This window comes from Peromyscus leucopus, chromosome 1 (genome assembly GCF_004664715.2).
Source record: "Peromyscus leucopus breed LL Stock chromosome 1, UCI_PerLeu_2.1, whole genome shotgun sequence".
Classification (NCBI taxonomy): domain Eukaryota; kingdom Metazoa; phylum Chordata; class Mammalia; order Rodentia; family Cricetidae; genus Peromyscus; species Peromyscus leucopus.
Genome location: NC_051063.1, coordinates 120,186,407 through 120,206,635, shown reverse-complemented (window position 1 = coordinate 120,206,635; position 20,229 = coordinate 120,186,407). Strand labels below are relative to the sequence as shown.

General features: G+C 48.7%; 1 protein-coding gene across 6 annotated transcripts in view; it reads right to left on the bottom strand.

Annotated features, from left to right (window-relative positions):
- Positions 1-20,229, bottom strand: part of Arnt2 (aryl hydrocarbon receptor nuclear translocator 2) — a 160,133-nt gene that overhangs the window by 98,597 nt on the left and 41,307 nt on the right. For 5 of the 6 annotated variants that reach the window (XM_028873834.2, XM_028873829.2, XM_028873832.2 and 2 more), the window contains 3 exons: positions 15,691-15,805; positions 8,218-8,265; positions 1,055-1,268 (listed from right to left, as the gene is read on the bottom strand). In XM_028873834.2, the coding sequence (XP_028729667.1) occupies positions 1,055-1,268; positions 8,218-8,265; positions 15,691-15,805 (377 nt within the window). Of the gene's footprint in view, positions 1-1,054; positions 1,269-8,217; positions 8,266-15,690; positions 15,806-15,896; positions 16,082-20,229 lie in introns of those variants that run through there. The other variant, XM_028873833.2, reaches the window with a different exon arrangement.

Here is a 20,229-nt window from a genome sequence, read left to right as displayed (position 1 = left end):
TCGGTTTCTCTTCCTCATTCTTCCAAACCTGTGATCACAACATGGACAGACGCTCTGCGCCAGCAGGACAGCTGGTCCCTCACGCCTTCTCCACTCCTCCCTCTGTGCACCGTGCCCCTCTTAGAAGCCCCTATGCTGACTTCCTTGGTGCCTCTTCTGTGGCTCCTTCCCAGCCTCCGCTCTGAGCGCAGCCCCTGGTGCGAGCCAGGCCCTTCTGCTCAGTTTCACTTGAGCTCCACTTTCTGTCCTGTCAAGCATTCCATGACTCCAGATTCCACACACGGAACACTTGGCTCCTCCAAATGAACACTCCCGACAACCATGTAATTTCACCTCTTTCCACTGAAGCCATTGGCTTCATGTATCTCAGGAAAGCTACGGAAGCCTGAAAGTCAAAGCTCCATGTTTAGTTAGACACGTCAACTAAAGCTTTAAGCACCAACTGATGCTCAACTATGAAGGACAAGGACTTGGCCCATAAGCCGCCTGGCTCCTGTCAATCCATTTACTAATGATGTCTTGCTAGTTCGTGCATTTCTTCTCCCCAGTTAGCATGGGCATAAAAAAAAAAAGGGGGGTGGCTTTAGGGAACCCCGGTAGAGCAGTCTCCAGTTCCTTCTCTAAGTAACTGGCCCTGGGAAATTCAAGCTTCGACTTCTTCAGCCCTCAAACGGTGATGAAGAGCAGCAGCTTGTCAGCTAAACTAAATGGACTGAAAGAGGCGGCCTGGACCAGGACGCTGCAGACATCTCACGGCATGACCATCCTCTCACTACCCTAACACACGGGCGTTATGGTGTCGGCGCCATCTTCCTGAGTCAGTGTGCTCCTCACCGAGGTAGATGGGAGATGAAAGAGCAGAAAATAGAGAGATCTGGCACTCTGGAAGAGTACCTCTTGCTGAAGAACGGAAGCAAAATTTCTCGCCTTCACTCCTTCCCCAATCCAGAACTTCATGTTCCGGTATTATTTACCTCAGGCTTGTGACCCTAACTAAGGCTCTCCCCCACTTTCCCTGGCCGCAACACCAGAAGAGTAGCCAGCGCCGGGGCACCTGCTCGGTGAGGAAGGAAGGCTTGTACGCGCCGTCAGTCGATTTGTTCCCGGTGCCCCTCATGGACTTCATGTGCGAAACAGCCATGCGCAGTATGGTGAGCTTGTCTGGCTTCCGAGCCAGCGCGCTGCAGGTGGGAACCATGTCGGAGAGCTCCGTAATATACTGAGTCATCTTGTTCCGCCTGCGCCGCTCGATCTCACTGTGGTTCTCTCTTCCCAGAAAGCAAGAGGTCAGGGGGAGGGAAAAAGAGAAGGATCAGACCGGGGTCAGCAGACATTGGGAAAAAATAACACAATCACATCAGATGGCCAAATTCCGAGGCCTACCTCACAGTGGCTGAGTGCTCTGGTACTTGTGGGCTGAAGCTGAGCCCTGACACATCTGTAAGCTCTTGTCTGTGTGTGGGGAGCATGGACCTCCACAGCCTCCTTCTCTGTATATGTATTGGCACTTCCTAAATTACCCACCTATCTATGGGTTTTCCCTAGACATGCAAAATTAAGACCAGGCACCATGGAAGGTCAAAGCATCCTAGGAGGCTTTCTGTGTACAAGCATGATCTTAAACATGAATGTGTGCTTACATATGTGATGCATACACTTCATGGTATGAAGCACTATAAGATAGCCTCCAATTATAAGATCGCTCCTTCAATTTTTTGATGGTGATAACCCATTCAGTAAGCACTGAACCTCAAAATACATAAAGCACCCGATAATGACGAATTCCCACACAGCCATGCTACTTTCATTTTCAATACAGCATTCACTATATCTCATGAGTCCTCAACATCCCACTATCTCGTAGGGACGTGTTGGACGCTTAGCCAGCCACAGGCTGATGTGAGTGTTCTAATCTGGCCTAAGGCAGCCCAGGCCCGGCTGAGATGTTTGGCAGGGGCTGTATCTGATGCCTTTCTCCTTAACAATACCCTCAGCTGACAATGGGCTTGCAGTATCTAACATGATCACAAGCCTTGCTGCACACTCTGTCACTGAGGAGACCACTGATGATACAGATTCACTTCACAAAAACTTGTGAACGTGCCTTTGTGCTGCACCCTGTAGTGAAGTAACAGAACAGGTGTGACCCCTTATTAACCAATAACCGATTTAAAAAGCACTGCGAGGAATTACCGAACTCCATCTCTGGGATGCTTACAACGAAAATCTAGCAGAAGGACTGGGAGAATATTTCTGTCGTCTCGAATTATTTATTACCTTTAGGCTCAAAAGAGAGTAACAGCCAGCCCCATTCAACGCACTTAAGACAAAGCTGTTCCCTGGGATGAAAGAAACAGTGTCTAAAAATACACCCCATGTCTGCTGCTGCAGGACGGAGGACTTTGTGGTTTCTCTGGGAAGGAAAGTAACAGTAAGAAAGGAAGATCCCCAGGCAAGGCTGCTCCACACACTGCATGTATTCATCAGCTTCGCACCCCATCCTTCCAGGAAGTGGGCCAGCATGACAATCAGGCCCAGTGGCATGATGGTGTGCATGCCGTGTGTGCTGAGACGTGCATGGTGTGTGTACACAGCAGCGGTCCCTGTGGTGGCCTGCTGTGAGCCTTCTGGAGCATATCTTCCGTTCAAGGAGTCCTGAGCCTGTCCCCAGTGGGGAGACAGAGAAACCAAGGAAGCCCAACACGGTTTTCAAGCAGCAAAGGGCATTAAGTAGGAAGATGCGTTATGCACAGCAGAACCAGAGGTGGGATCTGGTCACTTTCCCTGCAAGGCTGTGGAAGGTAAAAGGCAGGAGAGAAAAAAGACCCTGAAGGTGGTGGTGGGCGGCTAGAAGAGGTTGGGGATGGTAGGCCGAGTTCGACATATGTGGCAATAAAAACAGGAGGAGTGCCCTGGAAATAGGGTCCTCTGGAGGGTCCAAGGAAGGCTTGGGATCAAGAGGATGCGTGGAGAAAGGAAGAGACGTTCCCGTAGGAAGGGCAGACCTGGTGCAAGGAGAAGCTGAGGAACTTGGAAGCTGGGGAGCAGGCCAGACCACAGTGAGAAATCTAATGGAAGCTGAGCCAGTGGGCCCGGATGCTGGGGCTGACTTTTTGGAGGTTCACAGGTGGATGAACCTGGTAGGAGATGGGAGGAAGACAGGTTAAGACCAGCCGGCAGATTCCTACGGCCAAACCCACTCCACAGTACTGACTGGAAGGATGTAAACTGGCCAGGGAAGCACAATGCTCGCGTACATAGTAAGACCCTCCAGTGTCGGGAAAGTCTACATCCTCCAGACAGAACTGGACAGAGTTTGCTAGGTAGGGGAAGAGAGGGTTGACCAGGTAAGAACAGGTTGAGGTGGGTGTGGGAGCCCGTTTTCAGGTTCCTCGTGGCTTTACTCAGCAGGTCTGCATAGAGAGGATGATTAGGACCACGGGCTGAGTGCAGGTGTCTGAGATGGTCTGCACTTGGCTGTGCTGGGGGGAGGACTTTTGCTCCACCCCTTGGCGTCTCTATAAATACCCTGGGGCAGAGACAGGGCTTGTGGAAATGGGTTCCAGGCCCTCTCGAGGCTATCCTTTGTTTTCTGTTTATCTCCACAATCTAAATCCTTCTATCTAATATTTCCTTCTGCTCGCACTCAAGAGAACTCTGGGGAGCTGTGGGGTTGGTGGGTAAACGCCCCACAGGTGGGGCACCTACAAGCCAGAGAAAGTGATGCAAGCAGGAATTTGGTCAGAGGACTTCTAGCTCTTGAGCACAAGCCAGAATCTTGCCATGGAGAGATCAGCGTCCCTTTTCTCCCCTTCCACAGCCACAGAGCAGGTCACGTGGTGCAGAACACATTCTTCAGCTGGACATTTGTCCACGAGACCCAAGGCAGGGCAAGCTCCCCAGAGGTGCTTACTCCCACCTTGCTGGCTCACACTTCCTGGGGCCACCCAGAGAAGGTGGTACTCAGAGTGCATGGCATGGGCCGATGAAGCAAGGGGAAGTCAGACAGGAAGTTCAGGCACTTACGGGAGAAGATGATTCAGGAAGGACCCAGAGCACCATCCACACCACCTGCCTGCATGTCCCCGTGTGAGACAGACTTTCCTCTCTGTGCGAAGCAACCCCCAAAGAGAATCTGCCCACCCCACCTGCAGTCTAGTCAATCTGGAGTCTCTCAATCTGACCTTTGCATTATCCCACCAGCCCCACACACTTCTCCCAGAATTCCCTTCCCTAGTCCAGTATGTATCCTGGCACTCAGCACCTTTCTGAATCATAAGAACACAATGTCTGCTCTGACTTATCTCTGATGGTTCCTTCACCACAAACTCCTGCCTGTGCCAAAACTCTTGCAAACACCTCTCCACTCTTCTCCCTTCTCCCTACCCATGCTCGCTGCCCACCGTGGCTGACAGCACCTGCCCCATGTGGCTAAGCCTCCTCTCACCTCTCCTTTCCCTCCACCTCAGACCTTACACTGTAGCCAGACTGACAATCCTCAAATGTAAGCCTGACACTTAAAGTCCTTCAGTGGTGACTCCCAAACCTAGTGTTGAGTCCAAAGCTTTCAGGTAGCGTCGGTGGCAACCAACGGTATCTTACTATCACGGACTAATGTTCTCTATAAACATTGGGAGTGGTCTTTGTGAGGTTCTCTGATGGGTCCATAGTTAAATTCAACTTGTGGGCTGAGATGAAGGAAGAAAACAATTAAAGTAAGACCTAAAAGCTGAAAATTGCATTCATTAGCCAGTGCAGGAAATGATACAATAATCTTAGATTTTATGAAATAAGCCTGAGCTACTAGCAGTATGTTAAACAGAACTGAGAACTGCTGGTTGCCCAGCAACAAGATCTGAGAACAAGAGGTATGCAATGATATGACTTCATTTTGGAGCCATCAAGGATACAGAGGTGAGGGAATGCCATCTTGTGAAAAGAGAATGACACAGCCCTAGGCCCTATCTGCTGGCCCAAGTTCATCTTATCCTCAGGGGAAGGGGAACAGGATCAGTCTGTTAGGCCTGGGACTGTGGTGTCTCTGAGCATCCATTACTGCTGGCAGCCAGGCAGCTGGATAAGGAAATCTGCCTCTACATATGTAGGAGAAGGGTCAAATCAAGGACTAAGAGGGAGGTGCAGCTAGCTGTGTGTTGACTTGGGTCTCTTCCAGCTCTGCTGCAAAGGGGCCTCGCGAGTGTACTCAGAACAGTGGGGCATCATCAGAGCAGTGGGGTGTCACCCGTCCTGATTAACACACAGAAAGGGAGGCACTTCGGAGTCTCCCACCGGCCACCCGGCGATGCCGACACAGCCACCGCGTCATTCTCTTGTGACCTGAAAGTTAAGGTCCTACAGGATGGTATGTAAGCGTGTGATGAAGAGGGGTCCCTAAACAGATGTCTCAATAAACACATGTAGGAACCCCAGAACCCAAGACACTGAAGGCAGGACTGACCGAGAGGAGCCTGCGTGCCTCTCATGGCCTCACCTGACACAGGGGGAGGGGTCCTAGGAAGACCTGGCCCTGCGAATATAAGACACACGGGGAGTGTGGTGTGTAACTCTGACTTCTGATGACAGCTTGCCAATGTCAGCCGTCCACACGCTGAAATAATCCCTGAGATGCCACTTCCCACTGGTGGCAGCTGATGCCAGCTGCAGCACAGGAACATCCTGGGACATTAAAGAAGCATGCCATTCTGTGCTGCCCAGTGTTGTGAGAAGGCAGGGGCATCACTCTGAGGGCGAGCCTGCAGACTAGCTGCGCCATCAGAATGCTGGCACTTGGAAGGATGGATGACACTGGGTCCTGGTGTGCTTTGGGGAGGCTTGTGTTTTTCTCTGGTGTGTGACCAGAGTCTTCTAGAGACAGGGAGTTCATCCCTGTCTGCTGCTAGTGCCTGTGCATTGATAATGGGATTCAAGAGGGAACAGAAGTCAAGCCCAGTGCCAGCAAGTGAAGGCGGCTTCCTTAGGCTATACTGGGGAAGGAAGCCAAGCTCTCTATTTCCATTCCTTGAGAAAAGCTGGGAATTCTCACTAGACTCCCATCAGAGGACAGAGATCATGGTGCTGCATCTACCCAGACTGTGAATCAACTAGTAAGGATGGGGACTGACTTGCATCATAGTCTCCACACTTTTCAGGGCCTTGCCCACTGGGACTGTTATGGACTGACTGTGAGCATGGGGGCAGGAAATGGGAGAGGCCTGAGAGAGTACCTTACCAAGGCTGGCAGCAGACATCCGACCTTCCCCTGGGTGGTTAAGTGGAAGGTAGGGAGTGGACTTGCTTGTCTCCCCATCTCTGGGCAACTCGGATGTACCCACAGGCTCATCAGTCATGGATTATTTCAAGTACCCTATTGCATTGAAGTCAGTGGCCTCTGGGGCCTCATGAACCCAGCCCTGTAAGTAACAGCACATGTTGGAAGAACATCCCATCTCTCTCTTATTTTGAAGGCACGGAGGAAAGGAGGTGGTTGAGAGAAGCCAAGGTTTGAACTTGACCGTGTAACATGTGACTCACTGGCAGGCTCAGAGTGTTACACAGCATGGGGTCGCTGCCTCCCTACACTCAGGCCCAGTGAGCTCCGTGTTCCTCCTCTGTTGTTTCATCACCGACTGTGATATGCAAAATGTCAAGCAAACGTCACCCCGTGTTTCTCTTCCTCTTTTTGTCCCGAGACCCAGCAGTACTATTTCCCAAGGTTAACATGCTTGTGGTATGTAGTCTCGAGGGGGAACTTTGACATAGAGGACTCAATGTCATCGTTTCCTTCTACAGAAAGGTTGTGTGTGGCAAGGGCAGGCTTTGGCAGAGAGGGGGAGGGGCGTTTCTGAGGTTAGCTCTTTTCCAGGAACAGAGCACTCCTTGCTATTAAGGTGCATCTTTAGAAAAAAGGACACCTAAAATGGGTCCAGTCTACACAGGAAGAGATAACCCACGCTTTGTTGGTGAAGCTCGCATTTTGTTTTGACAGGAAATTTCAAGGTCATTAACGGGTTAAAAAAAATGTGTTTGCATCTCATGTCTCATGCTGCAGTTGAGGATGAAGCTGGGACATGGATGGATGAGCCTGATCTCAGAGGTAAACGTTTATGGGGCAAGGAGACATGTACTGTGGACTTGAAGATGCTGAGAATCCCTGGACAGGAACGAGGCATGGATCCCTCCTGCGTTTATAGAGAACACTGCTTCATTCCCAGCTACCATTTTGGTTATGGGTAAAAAGAACCAAAAGGACCTGTATGGAAAGAAGTAGACGGCCAGCCCGGCGGGCTGTATAGACATCACACTTCTCAAAACTGCTTCAAACAACCAAGGCTGTCAGTCCAAATGTAGAGTATGAATACAGTAGACAGGCACTTATCACCTGCCCCACGTTTCTCAGATCAGCAATAGCCAAGAAGGAGGGCTGAGTGAGGGGGCATCAAGGCCAGCCCTGCTGGAAGAAGATGGTACAGATGGGAAGTATGGTGGGAACGGGAGACTGGCACCTTCCTTCAGCACACTTCTAAGCGTCCTACAATGCCTCAAACAAAACAAACAGAAAGGATGGGAAGTCATGGTTCTACCTATACCACCACTACTGGTGACCCGGGAGCTTTCCTACAAAGCAGACTACACCCCAGCCAGCCGCACAGAGCCAGCTAAAGATGCTGTCACAGTCAGTAGCTTGATTGTGAGGACCTTGAAACCAACCTCAAACAGGCTACACGTTTCTTGTATTTCTCCTAATTTTCCTTAGTAGAAAAAAATGATTCATGTTGATAATTGTCTCTGAACTTGAGCCCTAGGGTTTTTTGTTTGTTTGTTTGTTTAAGGGAGTCCATTAAAGTTAGTGGTCACTGTTTAACTCAAAAGCAAACAGGATTAGTAACTAGTTACTTAACCCCCACCCCCTTCTTTTGCTGTGCTTTTTAAAGACCAGGTATTACTGTATAGCTCAAGTTTGCCTTGAATTTGCCATCCTCCTGCCCCACACTCCCACGTGCTGAGATTTCAGGCATGTGCCACCAGGCCAGGCTTGGGACATATCAGCATTACTAATAGCTGCCTGCCACTAGGCCAAACACTGGCACTAAGCAAGGCATACACAAGATGGTCAAAGTACAGGCAATGGGTTGCTCAATGACAAGAGGCACTAAATGCCTATGCATGCCAGTCACGTGACTGCTGGTTACTGGCTTAAGAAAGGTAAAATAAACTCACCTTGAAAATTTACTGGGACCTTCACCGTCTTCATCATCGAAGTCCATCCTGAAAGGTCAAAGCGACAAGTGAGCACTGGTTAGAACTTTCAGAAGACTGTAATTTAGTGATGTGAGCTGTGAGAGCAGGGGAACCTTCACACCATTACATTGCTGTGTAATGCTTCCGACCTTTGGTGATGCTAAAACAGTTTCCTACAGTCTCAGGGAGGAAAACAAAAGCCCCAGATGGAAGGTGTCCAGTACGCACACTGTTAGCTTTCCGGTCAGAAGCAGGAATGCTCAGTATCAGCTTGTCCCCCTAGAACTCTTCTCAGTTTACCAAAGAATGGCTCAGTCCACGTTGGGGGAAAGACATCAGTGTTTCTTGTCTCCCATCGTGTCTGGGGCTTTTGGTCCCCTCCACATCGTGTATTCCATATCAACACTTCATTTCTAAAGTTTATGGTATATATTGCTCAAGGGATTTGGAATACAGCAAGTTCAAAGGGTGATGAAGGAATATTAAGGAACAGTGAACTTGTCTGGGAATACTGCTTGTGACCTGGTGAGTCTCCATGAACCTCAGGGCAAAGGTCATTCCAGACATCATTTTGCTACACCCAGGACCAAAGAGAAGGCTGTTGAGGAGGAAATGGCCATTTGATATCAAAACCACTCAAGCAAGCAGCTGTCTGCTCACCAAACTATTCTTCAGCCCTCTTCTTTACTGGGCCTCCCCTTGTAAACATCAAACAAGGTCTTGAAGAATTCTGACTTAACAAACATCCCAAATGGTCCTTCTCCAAACCCCACATTCCTCTAATGTCAGCAAATACTCGACCGGACGATGACAGGGCAGAGAGGAAACTTAACTCTGATCGAGCGTACTCAGAGTTTCTGAAGAAGAAAATGAGACACCTGCACTAAGTGCGGCTCTTGAGTGGGGCATCCTCGGGCCCTGAACTGCCCTGCTGAAGGATTTGGTGAGGCATACCCTCACGATTCCAGCAGAAGGGAAGCTAGCTGCCTGGCAGCTACGTCTGAGGAATTCCATGTTTTAGCAGCTTATTATGAGAATGGAGTGTGCTGGGATACACAGCGAGATTCTGCTCAAACAATAAACAAAGAATGGTCTGAGTGCCAGAAGACCACAGTTCCAGATGCCTGAGCTTCTGGCCCCACACAGGGAGGGTGACCCTCATTCTCTGGTACGTAAGGGCCTGGACAATAAGTGACCCAGGAAAGGCACGGGGCACCTAGGTCACCAAGAAGCAGTCACGTTACATATAAAGTGCCATCCTTGTACACATACCCTAAGATGGCCCCAGTGAGATGTCTGGTGACCTCTAAGCTGTGCAATAACTTGGGGGAGCCAGGAACTAGGGTCAGATATGGCAAAATGAAGGGATGGAGGGAGGGAGAACAGGCAGCTTTTTCAAGTCCTTGTGGATTAGGTACAGTGCAGTCTGAGCTGACACAGTTCTGCCCAGAATTGCCTGATGGGATCCCTCACCAACTTGGATCCTTGGTCTTCAAGAGCCAGCCGGGGAAAATGGCAGTTGTGATAACACAAAACTTCTGTACAAAAAATAAGGGAGACGGTCGAGAAGAAGGGAAAAAGATAGGTAAAAGACCACATGCATGCCACCAGAGAAACAGACATGCACAGTCCCCAAAGCGTCATTATGGAAGCCCAGCATTGGACTGCAGAGCTGTCTACAGGACAAATGGAGGTGAATATGGGGATTCTTAATGAAGAAAACTCATTAGTTTCCTGTATAATTACTAAGCTATCATCTCACCTTCCTGGAAATTACATGTGGGAAATAACCACAAAAAAAAAAAAAAAAAAAAAAAAAAAAAGGCCAGTTGCATTTTGCAGGGCAGCACTGCCACCTAGTGGTTATAGAGCAAAAGATCAACGTTTCTGCCTACATTAAAAAACCCACCATAAATTCCAAAGAACGAGTGCAAGTATTTATCAAAACCTCAAATGGGTGTGAGATGTACAGTTATCTTTAAAATTCCACTCAGTTCAATTTGATATCAAAGTTTCTATAACAATTAGTGTGTGTGTGTGTGTGTGTGTGTGTGTGTGTGTGTGTGTGTGCGCGCGCGCGCGCGCGCGCGCGCTCTTGTATTCTTGTGCTTACCTGTGGAGGTAGAAGACCCTCTCCTTCTACCATGTATCTAACTTAGGTCAACAGGCTTGGCAGCAACTGCCTGTTCCACTGAGCCATCTCAAGGGCCTCTGATAGCATTGTGATCATCAAACTCTACAAAACACAGCTCTCACTCAGAGCCTAAAGATCAAAGATGTTTGGGGTAACCAAGGACAGGGCATTCTTGGGATCCATGACTACAGTGCTGAAACAGCCTCAAGCAAATCAGGATGGTTGGTTACCCTTATTTTAACGGTTTTCTTTACCCACTCCCCTCTGGAGCAGATAAACAGGTAGTGAGTTCTGTAGTAAAGAATCACAGCTTGGACAGATGAGCTGCCAAACAGGCCAACAGAAGGTAGAAGAAAAGATGGCCTTGTCTGGACCCCGAGTTTATTGGAGTCCATTGGGAACTCGGAGCCATGATTTGTATATAAAAAATTAAAGATCAAGAAATGATGGCTCCCAGCTATGCACACATGTGCAATCTCACACATGCAGCATGGAGAGAAACTGCACCCACCACCCATGAGTGTGTATGCAATCTCATACACACACACACACACACACACACACACACACACACACAGCATGGAGAGAAACTGCACCCACCACCCATGAGTGTGTATGCAATCACACACACACACACACACACACACACACACACACACACAGCATGGAGAGAAACTGCACCCACCACCCATGAGTGTGTATGCAATCACACACATACACACACACACACACACACACACAGCATGGAGAGAAACTGCACCCACCACCCATGAGTGTGTATGTAATCACACACACACACAGCATAGAGAGAAACTGCACCTGCCACTTGTGCATGCATGGACTCACACTTGGCAGCAACCATTTGGAAAAGTATAAAGTGGGTCCATCCTAGGAGATAAATCAGAACCCCCACGTGATTGTTGAGATCTTCAGGATCATTCACTCCACACAAACAGTCTCACTAGCCCCTCAGCAACACACACACACACACACACACACACACACACACTGCTGCCCCTGACTAAACAAAAGACCTCAAAACAACACCTGCCCCGGGTGCACCTTCCGGTCTCTGCCACCATGTCCAACTTTAAATACGACTACAATAAGCTGCGCCTTTTTCTTCTGCTATAACAAGTGTGAGTAAATCATCCTTTATTTTACGTCTTTTATGTTTCTCTATTATACTGAAACATCTGGGTAATAAGAGAAATCAAAATACGACTGTAAGCCTTATTACATTCACTCTAAAAGATGCAGCACCGTGAATGGGTGATCTGCAAACACACTTGACCCCACTTTCCTGCCAGTGAGTCAGAACGAGAAGCTTGGAGAGGCATTTCTGAGCATAACTTGAGTGGAAAGGAAGCCATGAGAATCTCACCAGCAGCGCCTTTGAAGGATAACAGTGCAGCATCAAATATGAGTTTTCATACAGCAGTTGCTTTCGCTGCAGCAAACAAAGAGAAAGGTCGTTCCAGCAGGGCTGGCCAAACAGTGGCTACACAGGAGCAACCCCGGGTCCAGCCATGGGTCTCCAGAACAGAGCAAAGTGACAATGTGTCTGAAAATGTTCTCCCTTCAGAGCCTGGATCTGTTGGTTGATATTACAGCCGAACTACACATTTAAACCTGAGGAACATCCACTTAGAAATACAAATCTCTCTCTCTCTCCCTCTGTCTCTCTCTGTCTCTCTCTCTCTCTCTCTCTCTCCACACTTTTTCTCTTTTCTTCTTTAGTTTTTAACCGGGGCCTCACTGTGTAGCCCAGGCTGGTCTTGAACTCTGGAGCCTCCTCCCTCACTAATGGCGTGTTAGAAGCCCAGCCCTGGGATGCACGGCAGCAGCTGATCCATGCCCATCCATCCCTGTCTGCGGCCTCCACCCTCTATTCCGATGGCTCGCTTCGGAGCAGGCTCAGTTCTTCACTTCACTCATCACTGCCACTTCCTCACTAGGGTTGAAAGAGTTTGCCCCGAGGGAGCCTCCCCCACCCCTTGCTGAGCTCAGGGAGGTCACAACAAGAATGTATGTCAGGTGACTTGCTTCAGCTCATTTCTCCCACACATGTGGAGCTACTTTGGAAAGAATCTGAAACTTCTGAACCTTCACCTTGTGTCCCAGCTGCCAGACAGAGAGCAGTGCCCTGCTGAGACCCTCATTGCTCAGCCTGTCAGTGAAGTGGAAAGACAGCCCAGCCAATAAGGACTCACGGCACTAGGCCAGGCACACATCCAGGAGGGTCCGAAGTCCTCAAGGGACCAGCTCTATGGGGCTAGGAACCACTAGAGAGGAATGGATGGCTGTCCTGGGCACTTGACACTCCGTGAGAATGACCATCAGTGAGAGAGCCAAGACTTTGGAAAGGAATGGGGTAGGGCACACTAATGCCGTTTTCTTCTCTCCCGACACCCCATTCTCTTCCATTTCCGTCTCTTCAAGGGTGCCCCATAATCTTAACAGAAGGAGCAGTTGGAGACACCATGCCAGTGACAGTGACAGCCAACAACAGTCAATGCCAGTCACAGCTCAAGGCCCTGATGATGGAGCTGCCAGCCACAGCTCAAGGCCCTGATGATGGAGCTGCCAGCCACAGCTCAAGGCCCTGATGATGGAGCTGCCAGCCACAGCTCAAGGCCCTGATAATGGAGCTGCCAGCCACAGCACAAGGCCCTGATGGAGCTGCCAGTCACAGCTCAAGGCCCTGATGATGGAGCTGCCAGTCACAGCTCAAGGCCCTGATGATGGAGCTGCCAGCCACAGCTCAAGGCCCTGATGATCAAGCTGCCAGCCACAGCTCAAGTCTCTGATGGAGCTATCTGCCTTTTGACACACATAGCCTCCATCAGTGTCTCACAATGGAAGGGACCAGTATCAGAGGAAGAGATGTAAAGAGTGTCAGATGCAAGAATTACTATGGAAACATGTCTTTAAAAATGGAGGTTCCCCTTCTTAGACCCAGCATGAGTCTCTAAGTCATGGGGTCTTATTTCCACCATTTGACAGGAGGAAGGAGCAGGCAGCATACAGACTCCAAGAAAGATGGCAAGGGGAACAGGCTTCCAGGCAAAGATCCAATTCACTGGTCTGCTCCCAGAGAACCCCAGCCTCATCTAATGGCAGGATGTCGGAGGCCACTGCTCACCTATCTTCATGTCTGCCTCCTTTCTTCATAGGTTGCTTCCTCAGTTGTATGTGGAATGGAACCCAAGCCTAAGAGTAGTCTACCCAGGGCCCACACTAGCTTCTGGTACCATAGCACCGTGTGTGTGTGTGTATGTGTGTGTGTGTGTGTGTGTGTGTGTGTTTGTATTGGTTTGAATGAGATGTCAATGTCTCCCACAGTCTCACATATTTCAATACTTGGTCCCCAGTTGGTGAGCCTTTTGGGAGAGGCTTAGGAGGTATGGCCATGTGTCACTGAGTTTCAAAGGCCACATGCCATTCCCAGTCTCCTCTCTGCTTCTTGTCTGTGGTTTCAGGTGTGAGCTCTCAGCTGCTCTAGCTGCAATGCCTGCCTGCTGCTGGACTTTCCCACTGTGGTGGGGATGGACTCTTATCCCTCAAATAAACCCCTCCTCCTTCGGTAAGTTGCCTTGGTCATGGTGTGTCAAAGCAGAAGAGAAGGAACTAAAAGAGTGTGTGCAATGATACAGCCCGGAGGACAGCTGTGGGGAATTCCAGCCATGGTACTAAGTCCTACATGAAACTGTCTTAAGTGCAATGACTCCAGGATTGCGTTAGGACTCTACAGGCCAAGGTGGAAAGCTGCCGGGGTGCACACCAGCCCAAACCATGAGGAGAGAGAGGCTCACAGACACCCCCAGCACAGGAAGAGCTCATGGGTCTTCAGCATGGGGTGGGAGAAAGCCCTTAGACTAACCTAGAGGGCTCATTGGAGCCTAGTCTGGTCTCTTTGGAAAAAGACAAGGAGGAACAATGGGGTTCCTCACTAAAGAATGTGAGTTAAAATAGTGGCATTTGAAATAATCTGGATTTTTTTTTTTAATTGGAAAGCGGATATTTTAAAACTCTACACATTCTTTTTTTTTTTTTTTAAAGATTTATTTATTTATTATGTACACGGTGTTCTGTTTGTATGTATGTCTGTACACCAGAAGAGGGCACCAGATCTCATTATAGATGGTTGTGAGCCACCATGTGGTTACTGGGAATTGAACTCAGGACGTCTGGAAGAGCAACCAGTGTTCTTAACCTCTGAGCCATCTCTCCAGCCCCTACACATTCTTTTATGAAGTTATACGGCTGAACTCTGTCTACAGTTAGCAGGAACCACGGCTCAGATAGCAGGCGGCTGTACACAAAGCCCCAGAGGCAAGCCATATCCTTTATCAGGTAGTTATTTGTGGGGCCCACTGAGGAGACCCAGCAGCAGCAAACAGAACACTGACTGCCTCAGTGTCCCCTTTAACTGTGCCTCTTTAAACATCACAGGGCTTGGAAGAGGCTCTTGGGATTAAAACGCTGGACCATTCCAACGTGGGTCCAGCCCGCAGTCTTGGGCTATGGAAGGTGTGTTCTGTTCTCACTGGATAGCTCTAATCACGGGCAGTGTGCGATCAGAAACCGAGCAACATCATGAGACAGCTTATTTATTAATTACTCAACTGAAAAAGAAGGGATCAACAGGGAACAGGGTTGAGGAATACACTGGGCTAGGAAATACCAGCTATGCTTTTCCTTTGGTTGGATTGACTTGGGTTCCGGGTATAGATGCTAACATCTTTCAAAACAAATAGGTGCCCATTTGGGTTTCATCTGCTCAAAAGTGGTCTGTAACCTATCAGAACCAGTAGAGTCAACAGAGCTTAATACTTATTCTCTTCATTGTCTGAGCAATAGTCAACATATCTGGCTGGCGCTCGGGCGCTGGATCCTGGCCAAAGGAATTCCTGCACATTCCTAGGACAGATGAGCATCGGAGGGAAGGTTGGAGGGCCCCAGTCAGATCGCTTACAGTTCCTGGGGCTGCATCTGCCAAAGGAGGCCGGAATGTTCAGGCAGTTGAGAGTGAACGCCTCCCTTCAGAGAGCTAGCATAAGCAAAGCCCAGCAGGCCCCTACAGCGCACTCTCCCTACAAGGACAAGCAAACAGAAATCCCCAGTTGGGTGCCAGGACCCAGAAAACTTAGAAGCAAATCATGTGCATGTTTAGGACTCTTGCAAAATCTAAACAGGATGCAAACTGCTGAGCTTTCACTCTCCAGGAGGGGGGAAAAACAATACTTTTCTAACAGGTCAAGAGCATTGCTCAACTTTGACTAAGGCCGGTTCCTGGAAATGCTGGGTCTGCTTACCCGGATCGCCGCTTTCCTCCTCGGGCAGGCATGGCCCCTGCCATCCTCACCTGCCCAGTGGCCGCCATGGGGGCAACAGGCAAGCTCACAGATCCAGGTATGTCGGAAGCCATTTCTGCAAGTCAACAGAGACAAGAAGTTTTGTTAATGACAGAAAAACCCAATGACAAGTAAGCAAGTTGTCACAGTGCCCCAAGAAAGCCCACCTGGGAGGGAGCCCCGAGGACCTGGTGCTGTGGCCACTTGGTTCACTGTCAGTCACTTGACTGGGCCGGTCCTGGGCTCCCTGGCCTCTGCTTTTCACCTCTGGGCAGGACTCCCAACTGAGTGCTCAAGTCAGTGGTTAAGAAGCATGAGAGCAGCCTTGCAGCAGCTAAGGGACTCATGTTTCCCAGTTACCTGGAGGCTGGTGGGCTATCTAGGTGGAAGGGAAAGCCAGAGAGAGAGTGAGAGAGACAGACAGAGAGACAGAGACAGACAGAGAGACAGAGACAGAGAGACAGAAAGAGAGACAGACAGAGACAGACAGAGAGACAGAGACAGAGAGAGACAGAGACAGAGAGACAGAGACAGAGACAGAGAGACAGAGAGAGACAGAGAGCATGCTAAAGCTGGCACCAACCACAGTGCTTGGGACATGGCTAAATCTAAGAAACAGTCTGCCTGTAGCAGTACCCACTGACCTCCACCTTTGCTTCTACACAGAGCCTAGTTCTCCATCCTCAGTGTGGACTCAGAAACCCTGACTGTCAGAACCCATGGATTCAGGGGCATTGAGAGTCCCCCATTAGGCTTCATCATGAGGTTGCCTCAGGTGGTGATATATTGTTTGTAATCTAGGAAATAAAGCTTGCCTGAAGATCAGAGGACAGAGCTAGCCACAGAGTTAGCCATAGAGGTCAGGCAGTGGTGGCACACACCTTTAATCCTAGCATTTGGGAGGTAAAGGCAGAGATCCATCTGGAACTCTGTGAGTTCAAGGCCACACTGGGCTACACAAGATTAATCTAGTCTAAAAGAGAAACAGAGCCAGGCACTGGTGGCACACACCTTTAATTCCAGTACTTGGGATCACACCCCTTTAATCCCAGCACTTAGGAAGGTTGAGACAGGAAGTGATATGGCTGGGCAGAGAAAGGAATATAAGGTGGAAGGAGACAGGAACTCTTTCTCTTTCAGGTTGAGGAGTTGGTGAGGTAAGAGGTGGTGGCTGTGGCTTGCTCTGCTTCTCTGATCTTTCAGTTTTTGCCCTGATATCTGGCTCCAGGTTGTTATTATAAGACCGATTAGAATTCGTGCAACAGCCTCACACTGAGGCATCTGGGTATTCCTAGCCAAGGTTTTCCAGGAACAAATACCAATGTAAAGAAAGAATGTTGGGAAACAGAAGGGAGTTATTTTTTTTTCCTATTCACCATGGTTAACATATTGTTTCTAATACGCCAGACATCTCTGGAATCTCTTTAACACCAAGTTAGACATCCTTGATTTCAAATCAATCACCCCGTCACAGAGTTTCTTCTTCACACTTTCTGGGCTGTTGGCACCCTGTACTGATTAAGTCCCTGTCAAGATAAACCCCAGGAGCAGCTTCACTGGCAAGGCTCACTGGTCTTTGGAATGCCTTCTGCTGAGGTCGCTCTGAGCTCAGTCCTTTCTGGGGCAGAAGGGACACAGTGGTCTATAAGATATACTCCAGCAGAACAGTAGGGGATAAAGTGTGCATCAGGCTCCTCTCAGGGCAGAAGGAATGGCCACCGAGGCTGCCCTCTGCCTGGTGTTATCACTGTTTTTTCTCTGGGGAAACTAGAGTTGTCTCATAGGCTAAAAAACATATTTGAGCCTTTCTACTCAAAACTTTCGAAATCTGATAATACTGATAACAATCTTATCAGCCCCTCCCTCCACTGTGTTTACAAAGTTTTGAGGACTGTGGTGGTCTTGAGTGCATACACTAGGAAGTATACAAGAAAAATCCCTCCCTTGGGCAGTTCCTGGGTTTGAGACTGTGAGGTAGCAGGCACAGCGATGCCCTGACAAGCTCATCATAAGCTGCTTCTGATAGGGTATTAAATGTCTTTTCTGAAATAGCAGCTGATACCCCCAGCTTCTATTGAGTCTCAAGCTGGGGGTCAGGGCTGTCTAGCAGGCATGGTGAACCCACAGGTCACAACATTCTAAAGCCAGTTCTCCAGAGTAGTCATCCCTTCCGAGTCTCCAGGATAAAAGGCTCCAGAGGAAACATGGTTAGAAAAGCTGAGCATCGATCTCCTTTATTAAAAATGCCAATGCCCATTACACACATACTGAGAAATCCTATGTGAAGAAGTTACTTCAGCTTTGATTAATCCAGTTGATAATAAATGTCTAGGACTCCGGAAACAACATTTATTGCCCGCTATACCAGTGCGCCATGCAACGTTAGTTTCAGCATGTGAAAGCCAACACCCTCGGTGCCTGTGAGTGAAGGAAAATTCAGAATGGAATTGATCTTGACCATCATCTGCAAATCTCCAAATGTCCTTTGCTCCTCCGGGCCAGTCACTCCCAGCGCAGAGAGGAGGGATGTGGCAACCGAAAGGCAGTGCCTGGTATAGCAAAGATGATAGCCACTGAAGTTTGTTTTAGGAAAACAAAATTTCCAACTGGGATCCAACTTGCAGAAAGTAAAAGCTCCCCAAACCCTGGCTGGCAAGACAAAGTGGGGGAGGTAATTTTGAAGATCCATTCCTATCTTGAGATGGCTTTGAGAAAGTGTCCTGTTGACTAGTGCATCACCTCAGGATCTCTCTCTCTCTCTCTCTCTCTCTCTCTCTCTTCTCTCTCTCTCTCTCTCTCTCTCTCTCTCTCTCTCTGTGTGTGTGTGTGTGTGTGTGTGTGTTCTCCAGTTCCTCCCTAGGAATGCATTTCACTAACAATGACCTACAAAGGGCTAAGAGGAAAATCCAAGTTCGCAGTCAAACATTTCCAAATAGTTGCTCGAGCAGGTGCCAATTAACAGAATGACTGGGTCACTATTGGTCATAGTAACGTCTATGAAATGCTCAAATACCTATCTTGTGAAGTCATTTTTTAAAATTAAGAATAATGGATGTCACGAGCCTAACACAATGTCTGAAAAAATAAACATTCAAATAACATAACTAAAGTCATGAACTCAGTGCTAGTAAACAGCTCAGCCAGGTGCTGGGATTTAACTGGGATGAGGTACTGGTTTGAGACAGCTCAGCCAGGTGCTGGGATTTAACTGGGATGAGGTACTGGTTTGAAACAGGCATTCTTTGTGATGAGAGAAAATCTGTTCCTGTGTCCACTTTTCACAATTTAGTTAAGGAATAGATAGTCCATTTTAATCCAATGCCATGTTAGTAACCAAAGTACACTTCTAGATATCAAATAAACCAAATGGAAGATGCAATCCTCCATGAATGAGGCTTTCATTCACGTTAAAGGTTAAATGTTTCCAATGTTGATGTTTTAGGAAACATCTGCAACAGATTCCAAGAAAATAGAAAGCAGGTCTCTCTCCTCTGTCTGTGTACACCTGTGTGATCTGCTGGTCTCTCTCCTCTGTCTGTGTACACACATGTGATCTCCTGGTCTCTCTCCTCTGTCTGTGTACACACATGTGATCTGCAGGTCTCTCTCCTCTGTCTGTGTACACACATATGATCTGCAGGTCTCTCTCCTCTGTCTGTGTACACACATATGATCTGCAGGTCTCTCTCCTCTGTGTACACACATGTGATCTGCTGGTCTCTCTCATCTGTCTGTGTACACACATGTGATCTGCAGGTCTCTCTCCTCTGTCTGTGTACACCTGTGTGATCTGCAGGTCTCTCTCCTCTGTCTGTGTACACACATGTGATCTGCAGGTCTCTCTCCTCTGTCTGTGTACACACATGTGATCTGCTGGTCTCTCTCCTCTGTCTGTGTACACCCATGTGGTCTGCTGGCACCTCCCATGGAAAGGTAAATGCCTGCTTCTCAAACCTGGTAGCTGTTCCCTTTAACTGATGCATAAACAGGCAAAAATTGCAGGATTCTTCTGGAAGATCCTATAGAAATAAATGTTCCTGGCCAGGTCTGAGCCATGGCCTGGTACCAAATACAGCCAAGATGCCAAGACATTAACAAGCAGAGTCACCTTATGGGGCAGTGTTGATTTGCTCCAGGGTTTCTGAATTTCACACTTAAACAAGGGGAAAGGAACCTGTGTGATTACACTGTATGGAAGAAATCACCCCTCACAGCCAGTAAGAGGACAGTGCAGCCACTGCCACACTCTGCAACTGGGGTCCATGAAGATGGCCTTCTGGAAGACAACACAGCCACATGAATGGAGATGCTGAAGTATCCAGGTCCCACAAGATAGTCTGGAGACTGAGGAGGTATGTGGTATGCAGTGCGGGTGGTGTGTGTGTGTGTGTGTGTGTGTGTGTGTGTGTGTGTGTACGTAAATGCGTTTGCAAATGTGTGCAGAAGCCAGAGTTTTACATTAGTTGGGTGTGGTCCTCAATGGTTTGTCACCTGAATTTT